This window comes from Pararge aegeria, chromosome 1 (genome assembly GCF_905163445.1).
Source record: "Pararge aegeria chromosome 1, ilParAegt1.1, whole genome shotgun sequence".
In the NCBI taxonomy this organism is placed as follows: Eukaryota; Metazoa; Arthropoda; class Insecta; order Lepidoptera; family Nymphalidae; genus Pararge; species Pararge aegeria.
The window spans coordinates 20380574-20406496 of NC_053180.1; the positions used below are offsets into that span (position 1 = coordinate 20380574).

The 25923-nt window shown below is 36.3% G+C and overlaps 1 protein-coding gene across 1 annotated transcript in view; it reads left to right on the plus strand.

Annotated features, from left to right (window-relative positions):
* Positions 1-25923, plus strand: part of LOC120626504 (facilitated trehalose transporter Tret1-like) — a 49129-nt gene that overhangs the window by 1940 nt on the left and 21266 nt on the right. The window contains exon 2 of the mRNA XM_039894034.1: positions 24417-25314. Coding sequence (XP_039749968.1) covers positions 24433-25314 — 882 coding nt within the window. The 5' untranslated portion in view covers positions 24417-24432. The remainder of the gene's footprint in view (positions 1-24416; positions 25315-25923) is intronic.

The window sequence follows — 25923 nt, forward strand, 5'->3', positions numbered from 1 at the left end:
GTCGTAGTATATTTATTTATTCATTTATTTACTGACAGACAGACGGGCAGACGGACAGCGGAGGCTTAGCAAAGTAAGGTTACACGGTAACAGTTTTATAAAGAGTAATTTTAAAATTATATTTTGTGATAGCGCCCACAATTAAAATTATATCAGTATTAGTGTCTGAGAGTGTCTCGAAATCTTATATTATGTTTAACGACGTTTGGCGCCGTCTATAGTTTAATACACCGATGTGGCAGATAGTAAAGTTTAGGGGCCTCGTAAACTGACACTTGACAGATGACAAAAATATAAATTCTGTTTTTTTTAATGACCTTAAATCCATACCAAACAGGATAATACAAGCACAAAATACCACACCTTATGGTAAAAGCCATAGACAAGTAATGTTATCTGAGTTGCCTAGAGAAAATCGAGTGGTGAAAGGTAAATGTATGGTATAACCTTGTCCGGATTTGGTGAAATCGGGCATTAGTTATTTATTATGTAGGTAAGCTTTTTAAGATTAAACGCGCTAACCTGAAGGAGATATCACGGCCGGTACAGACCCTTATCCCTAATCGATTTTCGATATCTACATGGCGTTGTGGCGGAACACAGTATCACTCGGCGCTACATCTTTACTGGCAGAATGATAACACGCTGATATTTGTCAGACAGAACACCGGTCTTTGATAAAAATATGTTTTTGGATATTTCGCTCTCAGAAGAGGTTTCTTTTTTTATCTTAATTATTGACGGTTAATGGATAACGTCGCCTTTAAAAATATCAACACGTCGACACTTCAACAGGGTTTGCAAAGCCCTGCAACATGCTGCCCTGTGACCATCAATATGAGGCATAGGTATTAAACTTTATGTGCCTTCAACGCCTTTCATATCGGAACGCAGCATTGCAACAATGCTGCTTAACGGCAGAAATAAGCTAGGCGATAGTACTTCCCCGGACGAGCTCTGTCACCGACAGCTCTACTACAAATAAATTAAAGCGGTGATAGGCTAGTGGTTTAAACTTTAACGTTTGCGATATTCCTTTATTTATGATGTAAATGTTGATGTTGGAAAAGAGCCACTACTGAGTTTCTTGCCGGCTCTTCTCGGTAGAATCTGCTTTCCGAACCGGTGGTAGAGTCTCACAAACATACATACTTGACGTTTCAAAAGTGCTTATAAAGTAGGCCTACTTGAAATAAATGAATTTGATATTTTAGCTTTCCCGGGTTACTTTTTTGTACAATAAATGCAATAAGGTTCTTCCCATTGGCTCACTATCTTCCCATAATTTAAAAAAAGAAATAAATTAGTGGCTCGAACATTTAGATTTTGATAAGACTGAAAATTTACTTTCTATACAAGAATAAAATACCTACCGTTCACACATAAATACACATAAATACACATAAATACACACATTTACATACTCACAAAACTACTATTATTAGAATTTTGTAATTATAAGCACAAAGCCTATGTCTTATTGCAACTGTTAACTGAGAGCACTGATAACTATCATACGAGTTTATACTCAGTTTAGTTATCAGGGCCTCTAGCTTATTCTATAGTTAATATAAGCTTTGGTTACCTGTATACATTGTTTTTTAGAAAAATAAATGATTATTATTTTTATTATATTTAACTTACCTTAGTTATGTGCGATATAATTCCAGTAATTAAATATCACTTTCTTACACTGTGAAAAGAAAACATCGTCAGCAAACATCTATGCCGGAAAAGTCTTAATAATGTTAAGAATGTCAAAATGTAAGGCGTGTGAAGTCCAACAACTACGCACCGCACGCATCGGATGCTCTCAAATGGAATCATTTTTGCAGTTTTTGCTTCATTTTTTATTCATCCACCGTTCCTTTTAGACGAAGCGTGATGTTATATAACCTACCTCGATAAATGGACTACCATAAGTTCCTGAGATTATCGCATTTAACCAAATAAACTCTTCAGCTTTATATAAACATCCTACGACAATATACTGACGGCCCATTGGCGCTACAGCGACCCTGCTTTATGAGTCCAAGGCCGTGGGTTCGATTCCCACGACTGGAAAATGTTTGTGAAATGAACATGAATGTTTTTCAGTGTGTGGGTGTTTATCTGTATGTTATTAGTATTTTATGTATATTATTCATAAAATATTCGATATGTATAAATAAATTAATATACTACGACAATACACAACTCGCCATCTAGCCCCAAAGTAAGCGTATCTTGTGTTATGGGTACTAAGATGACTGATGAATATTTTTATGAATAATATACATAAATAACTATAATTATACATATATATAACACCCAGACACTGAAAAGCCACATGTTCATCCCACAAACATTATCCAGTTATAGGAATCCAACCCACGGCCTTGGACTTAGAAAGCAGGGTCGCTGTCCACTGCGCCAGTTGTATATATATGTATACCGCACTTGGCCAGCGTGTTGGACTGCAGCCACAACCCGTCTCATTCTATGAGGAGACCAGCCGGGTTGATAGGTTTCCAGAGAAACTTGGGTGTACTTAATTACAAAAACATAAACGTAACCATCTCACCGTGTTGCAGTTACATTGTAATTTTGCAAAGCTGATTTTCAGTACGTACGTTGTAATATAAAGTTATTGCTTTAGGTATACAATTATAGACAGAGTAAATGGCTGTAGAAAAAACGTTTTATACGATCATAAATACTGTAATACAGTATCTAAATAAAACCTCTTTAAAATACTAGCCGTGTACGAACATAGTAGAATATCTAATTTATAATTTCTGAATTTTCTGGTCTGGTACCTGATCGGACGGTTTGGCCGTGTGGCTGGTTACCACCGACAAATACGTGCCGCGATTTAGTGTTCCGGTGCGATGTCGTGTAGAAACCGATTAGGGGTACGACCATACTCCCTCACAGTTTAGCTCGCTACCATCTTAGACTGCATAACTTCCCACCAGATGAGATTGCAGTCAAGAGATAACATGTAGTGGAATAAAACAATAAAAAAGTCCTAGAACGCAACAACAAAGCAAGGAAATCATAAACATCATTGTTTGTTGTTTCCATATTGAAAAATTGAGCAAACAAAAGGCTGTATATAACAAATGGACTGGCAATCAATCGTTGTATGAAAGAGCGGTGTTTTGATGAACAAATCGCCCCCATTCATACAATTGAATGGAGTTCTTATCAGTGAACAATCAACTGAGACTAGGAAAGCAAACAATTTCATATCGACTGGTATATTAATTTTATTGACATACTTAGGTACATTGTGTTATCTTTATAAATAAAAACTAGCTGATACCCGCGACTTCGCTTGCGTGGATTAAGGTTTTTTATATCCGCGTGCTCGTTAACAATTTTTTATCTAAATACGGAAACTATTTGAGAGATCGGTATAGAAAGTACGTCCTTTTCTATAGCATAAGCGACATGCATACCAAATTTCAAAGCTGTCTGCCCTCGACTTAGCTCGTAAGCAATGTACCCTCGCGAACTACTTAAGGAATCGGGATAAAAGGTTAGACTATGTTCTTTTCCTTGCCAAAAGCTACAACATGCCAAAATTTCATCCAAAAGAGTATAGGCGTTTTTGCGTGATTGTGTAACAAACATCCACACTTGCACATTTATAATATTAGTAGGATGGGATAGGAACTCGAAAACGGCTGGACCGATTTGACTAATTCAGATCTAGAAATATTCGTCTGAAGAAGATTTAAACATTGAGAAAATACTAATAGGTATATAGGTTTCTTATGTACGTGTCAACAAACACCTTCAAAACTTCTTTGTTGTTTCAACCTTAAACGAAAAGGTTAAAACTTTTCTTTCAACAAAACTTGTTCTTATTTAGATATTATTTATTTATCTATTTTTCATTTATAAATTTATTTGTAAACTATAAATAGAAAAAAAAACAATGGACACAACAAGAAGAAACTTATAAAGTACGAAACTGATAAAGTAGGAGTACAAGGGCGGCCTTATCGCTTAGTAGCGATCTCTTCCAGAAAACCTTAGGATTAGAAAAACCAAGGGAAAACGATTAGTGGGTAATTATAAAATACATACTTACGAACAATTACACACTAATACTTATGCGGATTACACACATAAAATACTTATTCTTACTATAGTTACTATCTGTTTTGTGTACCTAATAACCAGTGGCGTGCATAGAGGGTATGCACAGGGTATGCAGATGATATAAAATGAAGAAAATCTGCAGTACGAGTTATAAACACTTAAGAGTAGGCTTTTTATACCTCTTACAATGCCTATCCTTAAGTTTTTTATAGCCTGTACTGCAGATTTTCTTCATTTTATATCATCTGCATACCCTGTGCAGTGGCGTGCACTTCATACATGCACAAAAGCATTGCATACCCTAAAATTGAAATATAGCCCGTATTAGAGGAGGATTTTTTTCCATTTTATGCTATTTTCCTGCTATGTGCATACCCTGGTAAGAAACCCAGTGCACGCCACTGACCCTGTGCATACCCTCTAATCACGCCACTGCTAATAACAATAAATTAAATAAACGTACTTTTACGCCGTATTCAGGGATTAGCGGCACAGCGGGGCACATAAATCAATTGGCAACGCCTCGCTATTAATACAACATTATTGACGCACTAATTGCTAGTGACAGCTCCCCATAAGATTGATAGAGGCAATCGTTACTTCGCTCAAATACAAGAACAGTAATAACAGGTATTTGTTGAGTCGCGTAGTTCAGCAAAAATAGCTGTTTAAAGAATCATTTACCCTAATACCTTTATCACATGACACATTGTAATGATTTTTTATAATAATCCAACCTGGTAAGAGCAAAACCATATAAACAGAGCCACACAGATAGTTCTAGTCACCTAAGTACAGAGACATTCCCAGGAGGAAGAAGAAGATATAAGGAACACGTGATAAAACGGCGCCCTATCTCCCTCAAAATTCAAAAATTCATTTATTTCAAGCCCTAGTTTATAAGCACTTAAAATGTCAAGTCAGTCTGTTTGTGTGTGTGTGATAGTGGTTCTACCACCGGTTTGGAAGGCAGATTCCACCGAGGCAAGCCGGCAAGAAACTCAGCAGCTCTTGCCAACATCATTTTATCGCTTTACAATCTTTAGAATGTTTCTGTCTTGTGAGAGATGAGAGCGGAGTGGCCTGCTTCCAAGCAGCCTAGTCGTTAAGGAATTCATCAGTCGTGTGGTAACTACGATAGATTAAAAGTATTTTAATATATTGTTTTAACTTAGTTAAAAGTAGATCTGATATTAACTTCGGTATCATGTTATAAAGCCTTTATACCCATCCCCACAGAGAATTTCTGTACTTTTCTGAGACGATTTAAGATTTTATCTTCATATATATATTTCTTGCGTGCGTATGTCACTGAACTCCTCCTAGACGGCTGGACCGATTTGAATGAATTTTTTGGTATACGTTTTGGCGCCACACTGAATGCTTTAGATTCACAAATTAGCCCGACAGATGGCGCTGGGGTCCGCTAGTATTATTATAAATATAATGCGAGTCTAGTGTAAGTATACCTATTTATTTAAATTTGGCACGAAGGGATTCGCGTGATCTAATTTAGTATATTAAAAAGAAGCAGTTAAAAGTAGTTAAAATATCACTTGCTTCAACGATGCAGGAAAACATAGTGAGGAAACCTTGCATACCTGAGAGTCATGTTTTCAAAGGTGTGTGAAGTCCACCTATCCGCATGGGCCAGCGTGGTGGACTGCAGCCTTAACCCCTTCTCACTGTGGGAGGAGAGCCGTGCTCTGATGTGGGTAATGGAATGGATGGATAAGAAATTATAAATTCACAAATTGCCCCTGCCAGAAATCGATACAGGGACAACATTCTTAAATTAACAGCGCTCACCATTGCGCCAGGTAAGTCGTCAAAAAATTCAGTTTATTTAAAAAACAATAAATCCCATCTCCATGTTAGCTTTAAGCTATTGAGGTACAATATAATCTTAATCTTTCGTTAAATTTAATTATACGAAATAAATACGCACAAAGTTAAAATGTAAACATTTCCAAATTAATGTATTCAGTAAACACGAAAACACCTGAAATAACCAACACCCTTTGTGATGCTAAAATCATTTATCAAACCAGTCCGTAAACTTTCATACAAAAGGTTTCTTTCATAAAGTCTTCTGGATTTTGCGACAAATTTTGTAACAATAAAATAGGATTTATTTTTATGAAAGTTTAATTGAGAAAACAAGTTTATTATACTTTTGCGAAGGCTTTTCTTCATCCAAAGTAAACCACGACAATTATTTATTATCCTTAAGTAATCAAATAAATTCCTGCTTATTCACATTGCGGGAACGACCAACTGGCGCAGTGGGCAGCGACCCTGGTTTCTGAGTCCAAGGCCGTGGATTCGGTTCCCAGAACTGGAAAATGTTTGTTTGATGAACATAAATGTTTTTCAGTGTCTTGGTGTTTATCTGTATATTTTTTTTTAATCCACTACAAATTAAGTGAGATTGCAGTTAAGGGCATGCAGTCTAAGATGGTAGCGGGCTAGCCTGTTAGGGAGTATGGTAGTCATCCACTAAACGGTTTCTACGCGACATCGCACCGGAACACTAAATCGCTTAGCGGCACGTCTTTGTCGGTAGGGTGGTAACTAGCCACGGCCAAAGCATCCCGTCACATAAAAAAGTTAGAACCATTTATGTATATGAATCATAAAAATATTCATCTTTGGGGCTTACTTTGGGGCTAGATGGCGATACTAAGGGAATGTAACGGATAACGGACAGCAGCGCCCTGTGTCACTACTGCCACAGTATACTGTAAAGTTGTTTACAAATTTCATGTCAATCCAACGACTACTTTCGAGTTTTGCGAACGCTAAGACACATAAGCTGAATTTATGTTTTATTTTTATCAAAATTTTTTTAGTCCAAAAAAAAATACCGAGCAAAGAACAGTCATTCAGACAGTTATATTATAGAATATAGCAAACAAAAAGCCAAAAGCAATACTTTGTAATAACCAACTACTTTAGTTTGGCTTTCGATCGTTCCATCGTTTTGCGAAATACCTGAAATACATGCGACACCTTTTGAAAATCATTTATCAAACTGATCCCCTCCAAATTTAACGCGAAAGCGCTACCGCCTTACAGAAACACCATCCGTTACAATAAAGAATTTACCCAAATTCTATCCTGTACAGTAACAAAGGCGCCCTTTTATGTGAGAAATTAATTAATGTAAGATAAACGAAAAAGTTTACTTATTACAAAGTCTTTTCTTTTGGATTTACAAAGGAAATTCAGTAGTGTTAGGATTCAAGCAGACGGGGTCGTCCCTCGCCTTACGCTTTGCGGAAATCCTGTTCTAATTACTTTAGAAAATTAATGTTAGGATTTGCAATGCAAGGAGTTGTGGCATGACCCGCTCTCGATTGCGAGAGCTATAGACTTACTTATAAGCAGCCATTGTATATTATTTACTATGTTATCGATACTAACATTATAATTTTGTAATATTATAGGTAGTGTGCTTGTTTGATATTAATCTAATTCACATATACAGCTTGTATAAAACGTAGCGGTGATAACTCAGTGGGTAGGACTCCGTCCTCACTTTCGGGGGGCCGAGTTCGAATCCCAGCACGCACCTCTAACTTTTCCAAGTTACGTGCGTTTTAATTTTTAATTAAAATATCACTTGCTTCAACGGTGACGGAAAACATCGAGAGGAAACCTGCATGAGGAAACTGCACATAGACAAACCTACAAGACAAAATACATGTATTGATAATATTATAAGGCATTCGGATAATTGCTACCATTAGGGCTATCTGATCACGATACGGCACAAATGCTGACTGTACCAGTTAATAATAAAACTAGTCAATTGAAACATTATTATATATTTAAGAGGGACGACAATAAAGATAACATTAAAAAATTCCAGAGCTATTTACGAAGCATATATCTATAATGCCTGAGAGTTCTACATGATGTTCTCAAAGGTGTTTGAAGTCCACCAATCCGCACTGGGCTAGCGTGGTGGACTACGGCCTTAATCCCTTCTCATTGTGGGACGAGACCCGAGCACTGTAATGATAATTGAATGATATGATGATGATGACAGCTTGTATCCTGACTACATAAGGCCATATGATACGTTTCAGATAATTAAATAAATGAATAAATATATTACGACACTAAACTCATAACCATAACAATATATAAATATATAATATAGGTATATAAATACTTATAAACACTCATGTTCATCGCACAAACATTTTCCAGCTGTGAGAATCGAACCCACAGCCTTCGGACTCAAAAATCAGGGTCGCCGCCTACTACGCCACTCGGCTGTCAATTTTATCTCAGAAAGACACTCGGGAATTTTTCTCGCAATTTTAAAAATTTGCTTTGTTAATTATGCATAGTTTTACGGTGTTTTGCATCGTGGAGACGGCATTACATTTATCTCGGCAAAACTTAAGAGTTTCACGCAGAATTTTTAAAAATTGAAAAAAATGCGTACGAAATAACTAGCAAGAGCAAGAAAAACTTAATACCATTATAACACTGAATATAAAACAACGTTGGACTGTATCCACGTTTTTGTTAATTAACTTTTTCGCAGAGATTTGTTCTTCTTCTATACCTATTTCATCTGAACTTGCGCCTTTTTTTTCACTAGTAAAAGTTAACTCTCATTAGCGTATTTGCATAAAGCGCCAGAAGAAGTAATAACTTCAATTATAATAATTAGAGCGGACATTTTCACTACAGCTCCAATATTAATTAATTACCCCTGTTTCTTGAATTCATTTGTTTTGTTTTATATATATAAAAAAGAAAGTGTGTGAGTATGTTCCGTATAGGAAACAGCTGGACCGATTTCAATGAAACTTTCTGGGAATCTCCGGATTGACCTGGCGAGTAATCCTGTAAAGTTTGGTGACGATCGGAGCACTCCTATTTTTGAACTGTCAAATACAGCTTTTATTTACTACTAGCTGTTGCCCGCGACTTCGTCTGCGTTTGATTTTGTTTTTTGATGTGGCATTCAATTTAGTTGTAGTTCTAAAAAAAATTAAGTATTCAGTATCGCTAAGCCTTAAATGAGAGGTTTGCTGCTGTCCGCTGAGGAGCTCCAACCACATTCATCAGATCTACACAAAGTTAGTTAATAACCTCTATAGTACAAAAATAATTATTTAAATCGGTTATAATTTGTCGGAGTTAAAAAGCTTAATGTCGGGATAAAAATCCTATATTACTTCTAACACTTCCTAGAATATGTATACAAAGTTTCATGAGGATCGGTGAAAGCGTAACAAACAAACTTACATTGACATTTATAATATTAGTAGGGATGATGATATTCTATTGTTGGGTGTACATATGTGTAGATAATGATCTTCACCCGCTCGAGAAGAGAATAGAAGATAATGAATACGGAGAGAAATAAATGATTTAACATATTATGTGACTTAAATAAAAAATTTAATGATGTAAGTTTATTGTTTAAATAAAATAAAGCAAAATCTAGCCCGGCGAAGCGGGCTGAGTACGCTAATAATAAATAAAATCATTTATTCACACGATTATTATATAGTGACAGAAATCATAGCCTATTGTTATTAGTACAATCAGGTTAGCCATCTGCTTGGTCCGTAAAATATTATACTAGTATATAAAGCTAAAGAGTTTGTTTGTTTGTTTTCTTAAACGCGATGATCCCAGGAACTACTGGTCCGATTTGGAAAATCATCACTCTAAAACTAAAAGGAGCAAAGTACTGAGAGCTTCCGCTGCTAGCGCTGCGAAAACAGTTTAATGTTCAATAAAATCATGTTTCACAAAGCTGTATCCCTTAAAAAGGTTTTTAAAAAAGTCCACGAAAGCATATGTCTGTCTTTTAAGGTTGACTTATACGCGGGCTTGAGTCGCGAGGCACCGCTATTATTACTATAAAACCAATTTTAAATTATGCGCCGCGTTGTGCATTACGCAAGACCCCGTATCCTTAGGTAAGTGCCTCCCTCATTACCACTTTAGCTTCGCAACAAAGCTGTATGAACGATTGCAATTCTCAAATGTATCTCCTCATTTTGGATTTCATCACATAGAGGTACCCCGAGCTTTCTCCATCGTACGCTGAGTGATTTTGAGCTCTTTATGAAGTCCATATTTAAGTCAAATTCTATATTAATTTAAAGACGTTTTCAATAAAATTAAAATAAATCTCCTCCCTCCCCAAGGACGCCTTATCTTATCTTGTGCCCGCATAAGCAACTTCAAACCCGGTGTTTCTTAGACACAGACTTTTGTCCTTTACATAAATCTGTTCCCAAAAGCCTTGCTAAAAGTTTTATTGTGATCTCCGTGATAAAGTTTAGTTCGGTTTAGTGAGGTTAGATATACGACGTAAATAGTAGGTATGCGCAGTGTGTAGAGACCCTGCTTTTTAAAGCCAAGGCTGTGGGTTCGATTCCCACAGCAGGAAAATGTTTGTGTGCTTGTGTGTTATAATATTAGTATGGATTTTGTGACTATACTAGGTTAATTAAAAAATATACTACGACAATATACACATCGCCATCTAGCCCCAAAGTAAGCGTAGCTTGTGTTAAAGGTACTAAGATAACTGATGAATAATTTTATAAATAATATACATAAATACTTATAATATACATATACACCTAGACACTGAAACATTCATGTTTATCACATGAATTTTCATGTGTCATGCAAACATTTTCCAGTGGTGGAATCGAACCCACGGCCTTGGACTCAGAAAGCAGGGTCGCTGCCATTCTGAATAAAGTTTATAGATCCATCTCACAGTAAAGTCATCTCCGTAACGATAAAAAGCATGTAGTTTAAAAAGGGTCTAAATAATAAAATGCTCACTCTCCGGTTAATTTTAAGCCACATACTGAGCGAATGGAGTAAACTCCGCGTGAAGTAAAACATCCGCGCCGACGCTTGTTGCCAGACTCGTTATTTTTTCAGCCTTCAGCCTCCAATGAAGAGCGTTTTTAGATTTTATCGACTGACACTCACTGCTGTTTGTGAGGATTTAGTGAGTCAATATTTATAACAAACTAGCAGTTACCGCTTCTCGCGGTACAGAGTAGATTTGTACGCAAACTGCTCTTCCAACTTTTATCGCCTATTTAACCACGTCACGTGTTTAAAAAGCTTAAATACCACGGCTTCTTAACATGAAACATCAACAAATCAAGCCATCGACTCATTACCGGCCCACTAGAGGGAAGGACTCAGAATGGAAATAATCTTGGCAAAGTGAAGATTGGTGGACTTCACACTCATTTAAGAACATTATGCAGAGCTCTCAGGCATGCATTTTGTCCAGTGGGAGCCTTCTGCCGTGGCTAGTTACCACCCTACCGACAAAGACGTGCCGTTAAGCGATTTTTTGTTCGATATCGCGTAGAAACCGATTAGTGGTATGAGTTTAATATAAATGCCTTACCCCAAACCGGTTAGCCCTTTACCATCTTATCATCATCATCTCTTACAAGCAGGTAAAACTGCAGTCAAAGGCTAATGCAATCTGACTGGTGGTAAGTTATGATGTAGTCTAAGATGGTAGCGGGCTAACCTGTTAGGGAGTATGGCAGTCATACCCCTAAACAGATTCTACGTGACATCGCACCGGAGCACTGAATCACTTAGCGGCACGTCTTTGTAGGTACGGCGGTAACTAGCCACGACCAAAGCCTCCCACCAGACCAGACCAGAGAAAATTCACAAATTATAATCGAACCCGGAACCGATTAAATTCACTGCGCTTACCGTTTCGCCAGGGAGGTCGTCAAATTTTAAATTTAAAAGGTGAAAAGTAATAATAAGTATTATGTACTTATTACTTACAACCTTGTTTAACCACCCCCGAAAGTCCAGAGACCCGAGACAGCTAAACTAACCCATTTTAGGACAATTGTCTGAAAAGACATAATTTTCGACCTTCTTCTTTATTTTTTTACATTCTCGACGATTTTAAGAGACATGCGTACAAAAAAATCCAGACACCTAACATGTTCGGCATTAACTTTCTACATATCTTTATTAAAGGGGGATATACAGAAGCTGAAGTCTTCAATCAATGATATAAAAACGGAAAGAACTCGTCTAAAACCGCGACACAAACTTTTATCCTAATGAAAAACCTAGACAAAAACGGAGACGTCCCGTGTCTCGAAGTATCGGGACCCAAACGCTACTTGGAACTTATATTCTTTTAACTTATCTATTGACTTTTGCTGAAGATATCTGTAAACAGGTCGTAAATAAAGAAATGTTAATCTAAAGTGTGAAAGCTTTGTTTACGATCACACAAGCCAGTGTTTGCATGCTGCCTGGCCTTCTGGGTCACGGTCGAGATAAAACACTCAACATACAGGAGCCGGGGCGGATAGTTTTTATTTTTAATAATAATAAATATGTATTTCAGATAGATGACCATATCGTTCTAGTTATATAATGTAGTTAGTCTTAAAAGTTAAAATCAACTTTATCTTCTTATAACCTACTTGAGCCTCCCCTGAAACATGTGCACCTCCACCTTAATAGCTGGAATAATTCAAAGTCAGAACAGTTGATTTGTCTTTGAATTAAGTGTTTATTCCAATATTTTTAATTAAATTTTCGTTCAATAAATTATTTTTAATTTCACGCTAGATATATTTATTAGAGATGTATATATAACGAGTAATTCTGATACCTAATTATACAAATAAATTATGTTATTGTCACTTGTTTTGGCTGCGATATAGAGAATACTGCAGTGGGTTAGCAACCCCACTGCATTGGGCTTCAATCCTACTTTGGAGCGCCTCCGCCCCGGCCTCTGTGTATTTCACGGTTAACAGACTAGTTTGCCAATATCACCTACGAAGCTACTCGAAAGGCACGGCGAAAATGACCTTGTGTTTAGGCAGATATTTGAAGTTGATACGTCGGCTTTTGCAGTTGACTTTTCTGGGCCTCTATAGATCTTGTGCCAAGTATAGGCCGAAGCAACATACAACAAACCATATGGGACATAGTTACCTACTACTGATACTCTAGAATTTAACAGACGTTTCTAAACAATAGCTTAGAAGTGAGTGAAAGGAGTAGGGGTTTAATTAAACTACATTTAAACATTGGTAGTTAAGTGATATTTCGCGAAAGTAAAAATAATTTTCGAAAAACTATTGAGTGCTGAGATATATTAGAGTATATAACATACTCGACTTAAAAATACTCTTCAATATCATTGTCTTTATAAATGGCCTGTTGAGTACCAGTTCTCTCTAATAGAGTTTTGTATATAGAGCTTAAGCCCAACACGACTCTTCCATGCAGGTTTGTAGGGAAAGGTAGGTAAAGTTAGGGGACTATTAACGTTTATTACGTTTCTTATCAGGTGTTATTGATAATAATAAAGGCTGACGGCCTAGAGTGCTTTGCGAGGTACGGAGTAAAGGTCAGATTGGAACCTTTCCAGTTATCAACATGGATCACATAATGAACAAACAAAGTCGAATGTTGATAAAAAAATATAAAAATGATTTTATACACTCAATTTAACGACTAGGCGCATAAATTCTAGATTTATTGGCAAAATAAGGTGTCTGAGCGATATTGCAAAATATAGACTGATGCAGACAGATAGACGGGCAGTCGGTTGGCGGTTTATTGTAGTTATTTTATCTACGAAAAACTTATGCATTTCTTTATTTTGTATCCAAATTAAGTGGCATAAGTAAACAAGCAAACATGTGGACAAAGAAACAGTTATATATAAATAATAAATTCGTGTGTATAAATTCAGTTTTATAATGATGACCGTTCGTCCAGCGTCCAGAATTTCTCAATTTGCCTGGAGAATCCAAAGCGTTTTTGGCAAAATGGGGGAAATGCTCAACATATTTATAAAGCTCGGCGCAAACACACTGGTTACTTGCTATACTTCATTTCATATGAAATGGCATTTATGATGCTGAGGTTTACAAAGTGGTTTCTATTATTAAATCAATCAAGTTTTCATGATTAGGTTATGTTTTCTGGACGGAAAAGAATAATTATTATGAGCCGTTACGTTTTCCGCCCCCACATTCACGTACACACGCACACACACACATACATACATACATACACACACACACACATATACAAACACATACGACACACGCGCACACACACACACACACAGACATGAGAGAGAGAAAGAGAGACGTATAAAATTTTTGCGTCAGAGTTTAAAAATAATAACTTTAACAATAAGGCATTTTATGTAAGTTTAATAAATATTGCAAAAAAAAAGGGGAAGTGGAAATGCAACGTTTTGAAATGCCATGCTCTAACACTGAACTTACACTGATGAAAATAGTGTAGTGATTCTAAATCGAAACCTTCTCTCTTATCAGGGTTCCTTTTAACATATTGCTAGGGAACCCTTGTGCAGGAAGCTTTTGCAAAACCTGTTTACAACTTGGAATGTAATTTAAACTTGGCCATAGGTTTCGCGTTTATTACCGTTTTTACAAATCACATGGTTTATCAAACCTTGTGCTTTCCTGTCATAAAGAGTCTTATCAACTCACTCTATGTCAAAAATCACGTGAGCGTACCCAATAAAGTGGCAGGAGTCACATAATTTTGCATGTGGTGTTAGGGCTGTATCTATATTTATTTTAGTAAAACTACAAGTATGACAGTGGTTGGACAAACTACTCCGTCCGATTTGAAATATTGTTTAAGTTTTGTATAGCTCATTTATCGAGGAACGTTATCATCAAACTTAGACCAATTGGAGCATAGCAACAATGAAGAACGTTTCAAAATCGGGGCTTTCTTTTCCTTTTGAGAGCTACGTGAACTGTTAAATTGTTAAAGTTTCGGCAAAATGTATAATTTTTTTTTTAAGGTAGATGGAAATGCGGACGAAGTCCCGAGGGATCGCTACTTTATAATGTTAGTACAGATTACGATTTGAAGGAATTATGTTTATAAGAACAAACAGACTTAGAGATGGACAACGTGCAGATACATTCATGTAAGCTCGGAGATATCGCATTATCTCTCCATCTTAATAATCCGCATTGTGCTTCCCGCACTGCAGTCGATTAATGCTCTGCATATTAATGTAATGATTGGCATGGGCTGGAATTATGTCTACCATTCAATCATAGCATTTGTCGTCCCATTCTCCTTCATTACTGACATGTTTGTTAACGACATGTTTGACATATCGTCTGCGAAAGGTACAAAAGTCCTTTTGTGGGGTTGAGTGTATATTTCAAGTGAAACTAATTTAGAATCTGCATCACGATAAATGAACAAAAAACATAGATGTACAGGATTAAGTTGGCGAGAGAGTCAGAGAGAATACATTACACATTTGCTTTAGCTACCATGTAAACCTTATATTTATCCTAATACTTCTGATATCCATTCATAATATCCAAATTTAAATTCAATAATGTTTTATCCATGTATACTTTATCACAGGCATTAAACATTACTATTATTAAATTACCATTATTACTATTATTAAATGTATTACTTATTAATACATTTAACATGATAATACTAATTTTAGGGGATGATGGTAACTGCATGAAAACTGCAACCAACTTAGCCAGGCAAGGTCATCCAGGTCCATTCCCTCTATATCAATCCCAATCTATCAAAGGCTACTTTCCAGAAGTTTCACTTGAACTTTTCAATGCATTAGTTAAAACAATGTGTTAAAACACATTTTTACTTTTACAGCGAGGTTACTATACACTTGATGAATTTCTTAGTGAAAAGATTAAAAGCAACCAACTATGCTCTCATCTCCCGCAAGATAGAAAAATGATTGTAAATGTTGGAGAAAAGCAACTGCGGAGTTTCTTGGCTTATTTTCGGTAGAATCTGCTTTCCAAACCGGTGATAAAGTCACTACAAATAAAGACACTTGGCGTTACAAATGTTAAAAATCATTTATTTTAAGTATGCCAGCTTATAAAGCTGGCATACTTAAAATAAATGATTTTTCAAATTTAAGATTCAGAAATCCTATAACATGAATGTAAAGTGCGATAAGCAATTAAATACATTTTAAACTAAAATTAATAATAATAATAGTGGCATGGTCACGGCTTTTAATAACAACTTTACAACGGCGAGTCATTGACTCTAAATTTTTTTGACATATCCAATAGAGCTCCATTCATCTAAGAAAACTTCCCGTCTTAAATTGCCACACTGTCGATTTGAAACCTCTTTCTTGACTCTGAACATGCAAAACCAATGATTATCTATTTGGTTTAGTATGCTTAAGATCATTGTCGTGCTGGAATGTCCAAATAACCGGAAGCACGTCTTCAGCGTCAGGTAACATTGCTTCTTCTAGTATATTTTCGTATTGAAATTGATCTATATTTCCTTCTATCATGTCCAGCACCATGTCCTGAAAAGCACACCCTAATTTTCACATTTCCTTCACCAAGCTTTAATGACACTTTTGTGTACGTTTAAGGGCGTCATACATAATGTTTTTCATCATATTAATGTTTGTCTCGTCAGAAAAAAGAATATTCTTCAATTGTCTAACTGTCCAGTTTTCGTAACATTTTGCAAAATCAAGTCGAGCATGCCTATGGTATCGTTTCAACATAGGTGCCTCTCTTGCTATTCTTCCGTGCAACATTTTTTCTACCAAACGCCTTTGAATAGTGCTTGCCGAGATTGCTGAAGGGTTGTTTTGACCAAAATATTCTTTTCTCAGCTCTAAACCCCTTAAATGTTTTGCCAAACGAAAGATATTTCGATCATCTCGACGAGAAGACTTTCTCTGTTTAGGTACACGTGGTACATCGTTTTTTATACGACCAATTCTTCTCTCCAAGTGTTATTATTAATTCCCTTGTAGCTTGACCACAACTTTTATTTTTCCCCATGGTTTTACAGCGCTAAATGGCGCCAAAATTATACGAATGACAGAGTGTTCTCTATTTGAATTTAAATAAAAAAATATACTACGTAAGCGTTCTGAATTATGGGACCAGCCAGTAAGCATGAAGAGTGATGCTAGGTTCAGATCTAATGTAAAAACTTTATGTATGTACGCCAGTCATGTGTATCAACGAATATACCGCTTTGGAACAGTTTTGCGATAACGAGAGAAATATAAAAAGAATACAATATGCAATTAGTAACTTATCAGTTTGATAAAGCCTTCCCTTTAAATAAGCGTTCCTAACTATATGACCACCGTTGTATGTATTATTTATTACTATATAAAATATACATATATATCATATCTATAACCCCTATACCCATTTCCCTATTAGGTAATGTTACCTAAATCTAGACGTTTGGACTGCATGCCACAAGAATTATGTTATTCAATCCACGAATTAATAAGTATGCATTGATGCCAGATAGGTACTCGAAACTTGGCAACCTCGCGTTGCAGTATTTAACAAATATTACATTATTATAAGACACAAAGAAAATATATGTGTTATATTGATTTTAGTTTATTCACCCTCTTCAAACAGTCTTATTTCGTTCAAACTTTGTAGATATATTGAGAACCGATGACTATACACTAATTTGATAAAATTATAAAAAATATCAATTTGAAATACAAAGATTTTTGTTATTAAATAAAATTTTTAACTATAGTTGATGAGGCAGGAATAATGTTAATTTTAATTTTCAACCATTATCTTTAGCCGATATCTTTAATATTTACTAATTTGAAGGTAATTGTTTAACCGATTAATTATGCTTTAATAAAATTAGTAGTTTAAGAAAAACTAAAAAAATCACGCTTTTACACACTAAACTAAAACGTACAAATTAGTTTAGTTTTCTATACCACGCGTGTTTTTTAGTTTTTTTGAACTATTAATTTTTTTAGGATAATACTGAATTAAGCGATGGTAGTCAGGCCTAACAAGGTTTGTCTGCACAGATTGGATGCAGAGTGACCTTAAACTTCGGTCGTCCAGGGGGCGTGGCCCGGCGCCGCGCCGGTACGTGTGCGTCCGCGCTAAAGGCCCGTCAATTAATAAAATAAACTTGGCAGTCGCCCGGCCCGCATTGCGACAGCCCCTACATTATATTCCAACATTTGATATAAACGACAATCTGCGTACAGCCGCTCCGCTCGCGAATCCACTTCTGCAGATAAAATATGGTACCTACTTAAATTCTTCTACTTTGTACGTGGTTTCGAAGTTACCGATTTTTGTATCGATATACCAATACCAGAACCAAAGTATTATTTACCGAATTTTTTAATTCATACTCTACAAACCCATTTCATGTGCCATCGCTGTGGTTTCAAGTTGAAGGTCCCGGGTTCGATCCCGCAATTAGAAATTTTGGAATTGATAATTTAAGAATTTTCTACGGTTTGGTCTGGTGGAAGGCCCCGGTCGTGGCTAGTTACCCTACCGAAAAAGACGTCCTGCTAAACGATTAAGAACGGCCGAAGCCTCCCATCAGACAAAAGACAGAATTTAACGAATTCAAGGAAATGGGACGGACTTCTTTACGATCATAAAGATTTTCTGCAAATTTATGAAAAATTATAGTTCATGTTTTTTTTTTTATAAAATGTTATTTTTACTCTTTTTGGATACAAATAAATTTCTTTAAATTTTGTTAACCATTGTTAATTTTATGCCACTAGTGTCCAGCGATTCTCTTCGACTCGTTTAATTTCGTCTGTTTTCCTAGTAGGGCATCCACTAACACTGCGCTTCTCAGTGCGGGGTCGGCACTCCAGCACCTCCGTCGGTTCTTCGAGTTATGTGTCCCGCCTATTGCCGAATCGTTAAGCTGTGGCGGTAACTCATGTTCTTCTGACCTGATTGTAATGGAAGAGCGGAGTCTTCTAACACAGGGGTCTACCCTTTCTTTTAACTACTCTTAAAAGAAAGCTTCAGTGATATATTGATACCACTTTGTTTCTTACCGAAATAAACTTTTTTTTTCTGACCTCCTCATTCCTGCTTTGGTCAGATAGAGATTCTCAAAGCATAGCTCTCGCGATCGCTAAGTGACTCTGATCCTTCATGTAAGGCCAATAGTTTTTGTAGAGACTTTGAACGTGCATAAAAAACTAGCATATGCACGTTTTCTTCGTCCTCGTTTATTAAGGTTTTTTACAAAACCCAAAATCGGAGTTTATTTTCCTGGGATACGTAACTCTATGCCAAAAATAAAGTTTATTGGTTGCTTAGTTATGGTGTAAAGGAAAAACAAACAAACAAACACTCTTTCAAATTTTATTATTACCTCTCTTCGACCTGTATACACCGCATTGAGAAGGAGGCTAATATTTTGTGAAGTCAAAAATGTTTGTTTCATGTTTTCTTATCTCCCTCTGACTCTCTAATACTTTTTAAATGAAATAAGTAAGAAATAATCGTTTAGGTTTACATATAAAACAGTTTAGACATGATGTGATCCCCAAAAAGGTCATGAATGTGTTAGAATATAGTCGGAGACTAAGAAAGTTTTTATAATTAAAAAAGTTCTATGTGTGTTACTCTGTGGTATTTATGAGTATGGCAACTCTTTCTACTTCTACAAGTGTGTCAACTCTTGTGGGACAAACTATAAGCTTTTGTGTATCGAAATAATTACAGCAGTTCTAAGAGGTTTATTGCCAAATTCTTCCTCGAATTAGGTTCCCTAATTGGTGGTCGAATCATACTATTTACATAAAGATTTAAAATACTGTTGTATTTTAAATAAAAGTTATGTGAGAGGCACATCTGAAACTGCTTTCTATAACAACGTTTAAAGAGCAACAGTTTAGTTTTATGGAATTATCAACTTTTATGTTCTATGTTCTTTTATGTTTTATGTTCTGAGAAGAAAAACCACGCCTCTTTTATGATAAAAACGCAATGCTGCTTGGCGGCAGAAATGAGCATATCGGTAATACTATGACGGTAGGACTGGAATGAAATTAAGGTTGGCATCGATCTTTATTTTTTAATGAGAATGAGGAGAGCTTTGACCCAACACGCTCCTCACTAGCGGACTAGCGGGTATTTGCATTAATAAATATTACCAGTTTAGGAAGCGATCGGATACCAGATTTATCGAAAGCGGGCAACTTTCCTACCGCACTGCGCCAACCGTAGTCGCCAACAAGAATAACGTCATACATACATTACAAATTGTATCGATAATTATTGTGCTTAAGCAGATGGATAAATTTAAGTGCAGTTTTTATACGTAGGCGTGTTTTATCGCGATTTCAAAGTCAAAGTCAAATATTTCTTTATCTAAATAGGCTCATAGAAGACACTTTTTATGCGTATGGTAAACTCAAAACTGAATCTACGATGGTTCCAAATGCGCCCTGGTCTAAGAGGAAGCCCTACAACGAACTGAGCCGGGTCTTCTTTTTGTTATCACCATCTCACGTTGTCATTTAAAACTATTATCAAAGCAATAATTACACCTAAGGTTTTTAATCAGATGATAGTCATGGTCATCAGATTATTGATGGTTTTTAGCTTTGATTAAATACTCGGGCTCTGTTTGATTTATATAGGTTTAAGACGTTTAAATAATATCAACTCTTCTCGGTCAGTGAATCGATTTAGTGAATGCTAGAATGCAAAATTTTATTAACTACTAGCTTAGTTTTGTTCTTGTTTTTAAAGCATTTTTCAGTAAAAAAATCTGGTGTAGTTTTTCAAAAGAACTTCTTCATTTAAATTATGTTTAGGTGTAGTCCTTAAATTTTTTAAAGTGGGAAAAGCTTCTACAATAACTGACCGATTGGAATAAATGTAAAAGTATTTAACTGCTATATAAATAACTTTATATGTATAGGAATAATAATGCGATACTAATTTATTTATTTTATTTTTATTTATTTCGAACACAAAAGCTAGTGTTACTTAACTATAATAGTGAGATATATTCTTTGTAGCTAATAATAAGTTCTTTAATCATGTAGTGTATATTTTTTAATTTTATCTTTTGTTTTCTAAGCGCACGCCAAGTAATTTATTGAATAGGCAAAATAGTGAACATTCTACTAGTCAAGCCATTTTCATTTGATACTCACGTTGAGAGAGATGTAATCTGCCATTATGTGCCGGCAGCCACCTTGGAAAGTTTTTCAACAAATATAATAAATCAAATCAAAATTGGTTCATCGTTTCGGGAAACGATGCCACAGACAGACGCACGCACACACACACACACACACACATACACATACACACACACACACGCGCATACACAGACAAAGACACGTGAAACCTATAACACCACATAAAAGCAATGCGACATCTCTCGTTTGAAGTTTCAAATTGTAATGTGGATTTTCGAGGTTCATATTATTACAATATGATACCTTGAGACTGCTAGATAGATCTAGCTGTCGCTATGAGAATGATATAAAGGCCTTAAATTATTTCTGCATTGGTGGTACGATGACCTTGGCTTAGTTGGCACAGCACTCAGGCTGCGATTTTTATATTATTCACTTAGAAGTTAGCCCTTGACTGCAATCTCACCTACTAGTTAGTGATGATGCAGTCTAAAATGATGGAGTACTATTTTGCCCATACCTTTGCGGTTTCGGTTAATTCAGTTCATCCGTTCGGGAAATACGTTGCCAAAGACTTACACACAGATGCACAAACTCTCTCTCACACACACACACACGCACACACATACAACACACACACATACACACACACACACACACACACACACACACACACACACAAACACACAGACAAGTAAGACCAAAAATTCGCGTCACGGGTAAAAACAACATCGAAGTTTGATATATTTGCAACACTTTCCACCCTAGTTGCTTTACTATAGTCGGAGCGTCGGTCTGTTCGTAACTCGCTACATTTTCAGCTCGTCAACTTTTTACGACATTTCATGCTCCCTGGAATTTCGTATTTGGAAACTTCTTTGTATGAATTCCGCCATATCACGACCCCTTGTGAACGTTTGGAAATTTGTGTTATTAAGAGGTAGTTATTGCATGTTTTGAGGTCGGTGTAGTTTGCTTGTGATAGCGCAAATCGTTGTGATACGCAGTTAGGAACGATGGGTGACTGTGACGAGCATTTAACACCATCATTTCAGCCTGCGGACCTGCACTGCTGAACATAGGCCTTTACCAAGAAGCGCCGCGTCACCAGTTCCTCAGCCTTCGTCATCCAGCCACTCCCCGTCCCTCTTTATGTCGTCGGTCCATCGTCCAGTAGAGCGTCCCACACTACGCCTGATTGCTCCTGGTCTCTCCTCTTGAACTTTTCTTTTGCAATGGCCATCATGCACCGCCTGCCTATTGCCATATCAATTTGCTGATAGTTTGGGCTATGTCAGTGACTTTGGTTCTCTTGCAAATCTCTATGTTTCCAATTCTATTCTTCAGGAATCTCCCACAGAAAACTCCCAAAATAGCCTTCTCCTTAAAATTCTAACAACGAGAACGGTGAGGCAGTTTAGAGAGCAGAAAGTCCTTCGAAATCAGTGCATTCGTTGACACAGTGAATTTCAACTGTAGCCTTAATCGTTGAACTCTGCTAGAACATAACACGGACAAAGCCGGATTCATATTACATTCTTTATGTCAGCTTCACCTGTATGTATGTTTGTGACCGACTTCTTTGGACTTGATTTTGACCCTCTTTAATCGGTCTGATTTCGTTCAAACTTTGTAGATATATCGAGAACCGAAGACTATACACTAATTTGATAAGATTTTATAATTTGCAAAATATGATTTTTGCTAATTTATATAATTTTCATCGGCAGGATTTATGTTAATTTTAATTTCGAACCATTATCTTTACCGATTTCTCTAATGTTAACAAATTTGATGGTGAATGGTTAAACGATTAATTTTGCTGTAACTAAAATAGTAGTTTAAGAAAAACTTATTGATAAAATATTATCTATAAAATTTATTTGCAATTTTAGGAATTTGATTAAAATTCTTAGTTATTCTTAGTAGTATTATTCAATAAAATATTGAATAGTGAAAAGAATAATCATAGAATTGTTTTACATTTAGATCACGAAAAGCGTTCGCTGTTGATAACGCGCGTTCACCTCAAGCAAAAACCTTAAGCATAAAAATGTGTAAAACATTAAGCCATTTAGAGCTATGCAAAATTCATGTGTAACATCCGCCGATCCAATTAATTGGATCCCGCATGCAAATGAGCTGGAACTCGTTCAAAGCTAACAAGATAATATTAATTTCACGTTCTACCCATTTGAATATTGAATTGTGGTATGAATATTGGGAATATAGAGCGATGTTGTGTTCGGCTTTAATATTAAATGTTTCAATCATAAGGCTCGGTTGGAATTATTTATATTTGGCAAAGATATTTGTACTCTCGGTTATGGAACATTCGTTTTCCTTTATGAGTTACGTACTCGAATTCGGAAGGTCTTCTTCCAATCTTTCTCAAATACTTGGAACCGACCGCCTTTATATTTATAAAAAAACCATGCGTAAAAACGTATTATAAAAATTAAGCTTAATTTGCTATACTCCGCGCACAGCAGGAGAATCTTAAGTTAATGTTAAGTATAACAATTATTTATTGTGGAGTCAACATCTCCTGAGGATGCTCCGGTTTTGGAGCAAAACGTGCGTAGAGGGTACATTGCCAAGGATCTGTTTGGTGCGGAGTCTGCGGATTAAAGAAATTATAAATTACACCATACAGATGCTCCTGCTTATCGCGAGTAAATTAAGCTTCATTTTCATAATATATTATGGATTTCCGCAAAGTAACGCCTCCTTCTATCCAATATCCAATATGCGTAAAAACGCCCTTACCTATACAATATTTATTTTTAATTTCTTCCACTACACGTCAGCCCTTGACTGGAATCTCACCCGCTGGTAAGCGAGGATGTAGTCTAAGATCGTTAAGGGCTCACCTGTTAGAGGTATGACAGTCATATTTATCCCATACCCCTAATCGTATTGTACGTTGTACCGGAAAGCTAAATCGCTTGGCGGCGCGTCTTTGTCGGTAGGGTGGTGACTAAACACAGCTGAAGCCTACCACCAGCCAGATACAATAAAAATTATGTTTACACACTACGTTGATATTTAGGTACGAATATCAACGTAGTCATACAAGTATGTCCATTGGACCTCCTTCTTACTTTAAGGAGTTAAATGAACGATCTGAGACGTGCAATGGTCTAGAAAACCGTATAATATTATGCATAAAGCCCCAACCGTTAACCCAACGTCCTAATAACGAGGGCTCGGGAAAATCAGCCCTCAATTTCGCAGTCAGCGAATTCCCTCGATTCGTCGGATCCTACAAAGCCCTCATTAAAATTCAACCTTTCTTTTACAGGAAACCTAATAAAAGAATGGCTGGATCCCGCGAGAGACTACTCTACGACCGACATTTAGACTTTGATTACGAATACGAACGGAGGCGACGACACGAAATAAGTAGATTCGAAGCGCAGCATTTAGAACCGAACCGCATTCGAACGGAACGCTTCGAACAAATTGAAAAACCGAAGAGGAAAAACGGTTACGTGTTCGAAGACATCTATTCGGACTTCGACGAGGCTCAAGGACGACTTTCATTATTCAGACCAATTAGACCAGAGTATTTAAACTTGCAAACATCATACGTTAACAAGTATAATTCTTTGCCTAGAAATCAATACTACAATGACGACCGTCGTCGATACAAAAAAGACTATTACGACTTCAGAATTGAAGCGGAGAAACGAAAGCCGCGGGAGTCTTATGAACATATACAAAAAGAACGAATTGATATAAAACGAAACGAAATTAGGCTAACAGATCGAAACGAACATAGACCTAATTCTATCAACAGAACTCAGCCGAATCAAAAGCCAAAAAACGTGGCTGTGTGTAAACCTTTACGCTTATCGGAGAAGAATGTTAAATACTGGACGACCGATCCGCCTGAGAAGGATCAAGTTAAGAAACCTAAGAAGGATGAAGCTAAAAAGATCGTTAAATTCTCTGAAGTGTCTGGCTGTCGCAAGATGGTTATCGACGATCCAATTTGCGGTCGCAAAGTGGTTGCTGTGAGAGAATTGGAGGTTTCGCTAGACCAAATGATCCAGAACGGGTATTTTGAGAAGAATAATATACCGATAAGGCTGCCGGAGAAGCAAGAGGAGATAAAGGGGAACGTTCCGAACGGGAAGTGCTTATCGGGAACGGGGGGCGAGATACCGGTGCAGCGCAAGTCCAGACATTTGCCACAGGTTCGTTTATAATTTTTGCTAGAAACGATATTTCGTCTGAAATAATTAAACCAAAATACTTTAAAGCTTCTCCATGTTTTTTATGTCGTGAGCTACAGTGAATATTCAGCTCATTGCAGCTTTTCACAAACTTTACCAATTGTTTAAAAATAAAATATGCCTTAAGCCTCAATCAATTTGTTTTAATCTATGTTCGTATATTAATACTACTGCATTAGAAAATGGGATAACGAGAATGTGAAAACTTAACTAAATTACAGGTCTAAAAATGCTCCTGTCCTTTTCCAGTGATATTCACTGTTAACCTAGAAATAGTAGGTAACAGAGTTGGCATCATTTTGTAATTTTTTTTATTTAGAGTACATTCATTACCTCATAAAAGCTATAAATAAATAAAAAATACGTCATAAATGACTCTTTAGTTATTATAAAATAATAAATATAAATACGCATCTGTCCTTTATTCTTGCAAAACCAAAGCTAATTCCACGGATAGCGGCGCTCCGAGTACATTTTTATTACTTTTTTTTTATTCCACTATAAGTTAGCCCTTTACTTAAATTAAACCGGGAAGTAAGTAATAATGTCGTGTAAGATGGTAAGGGGCTA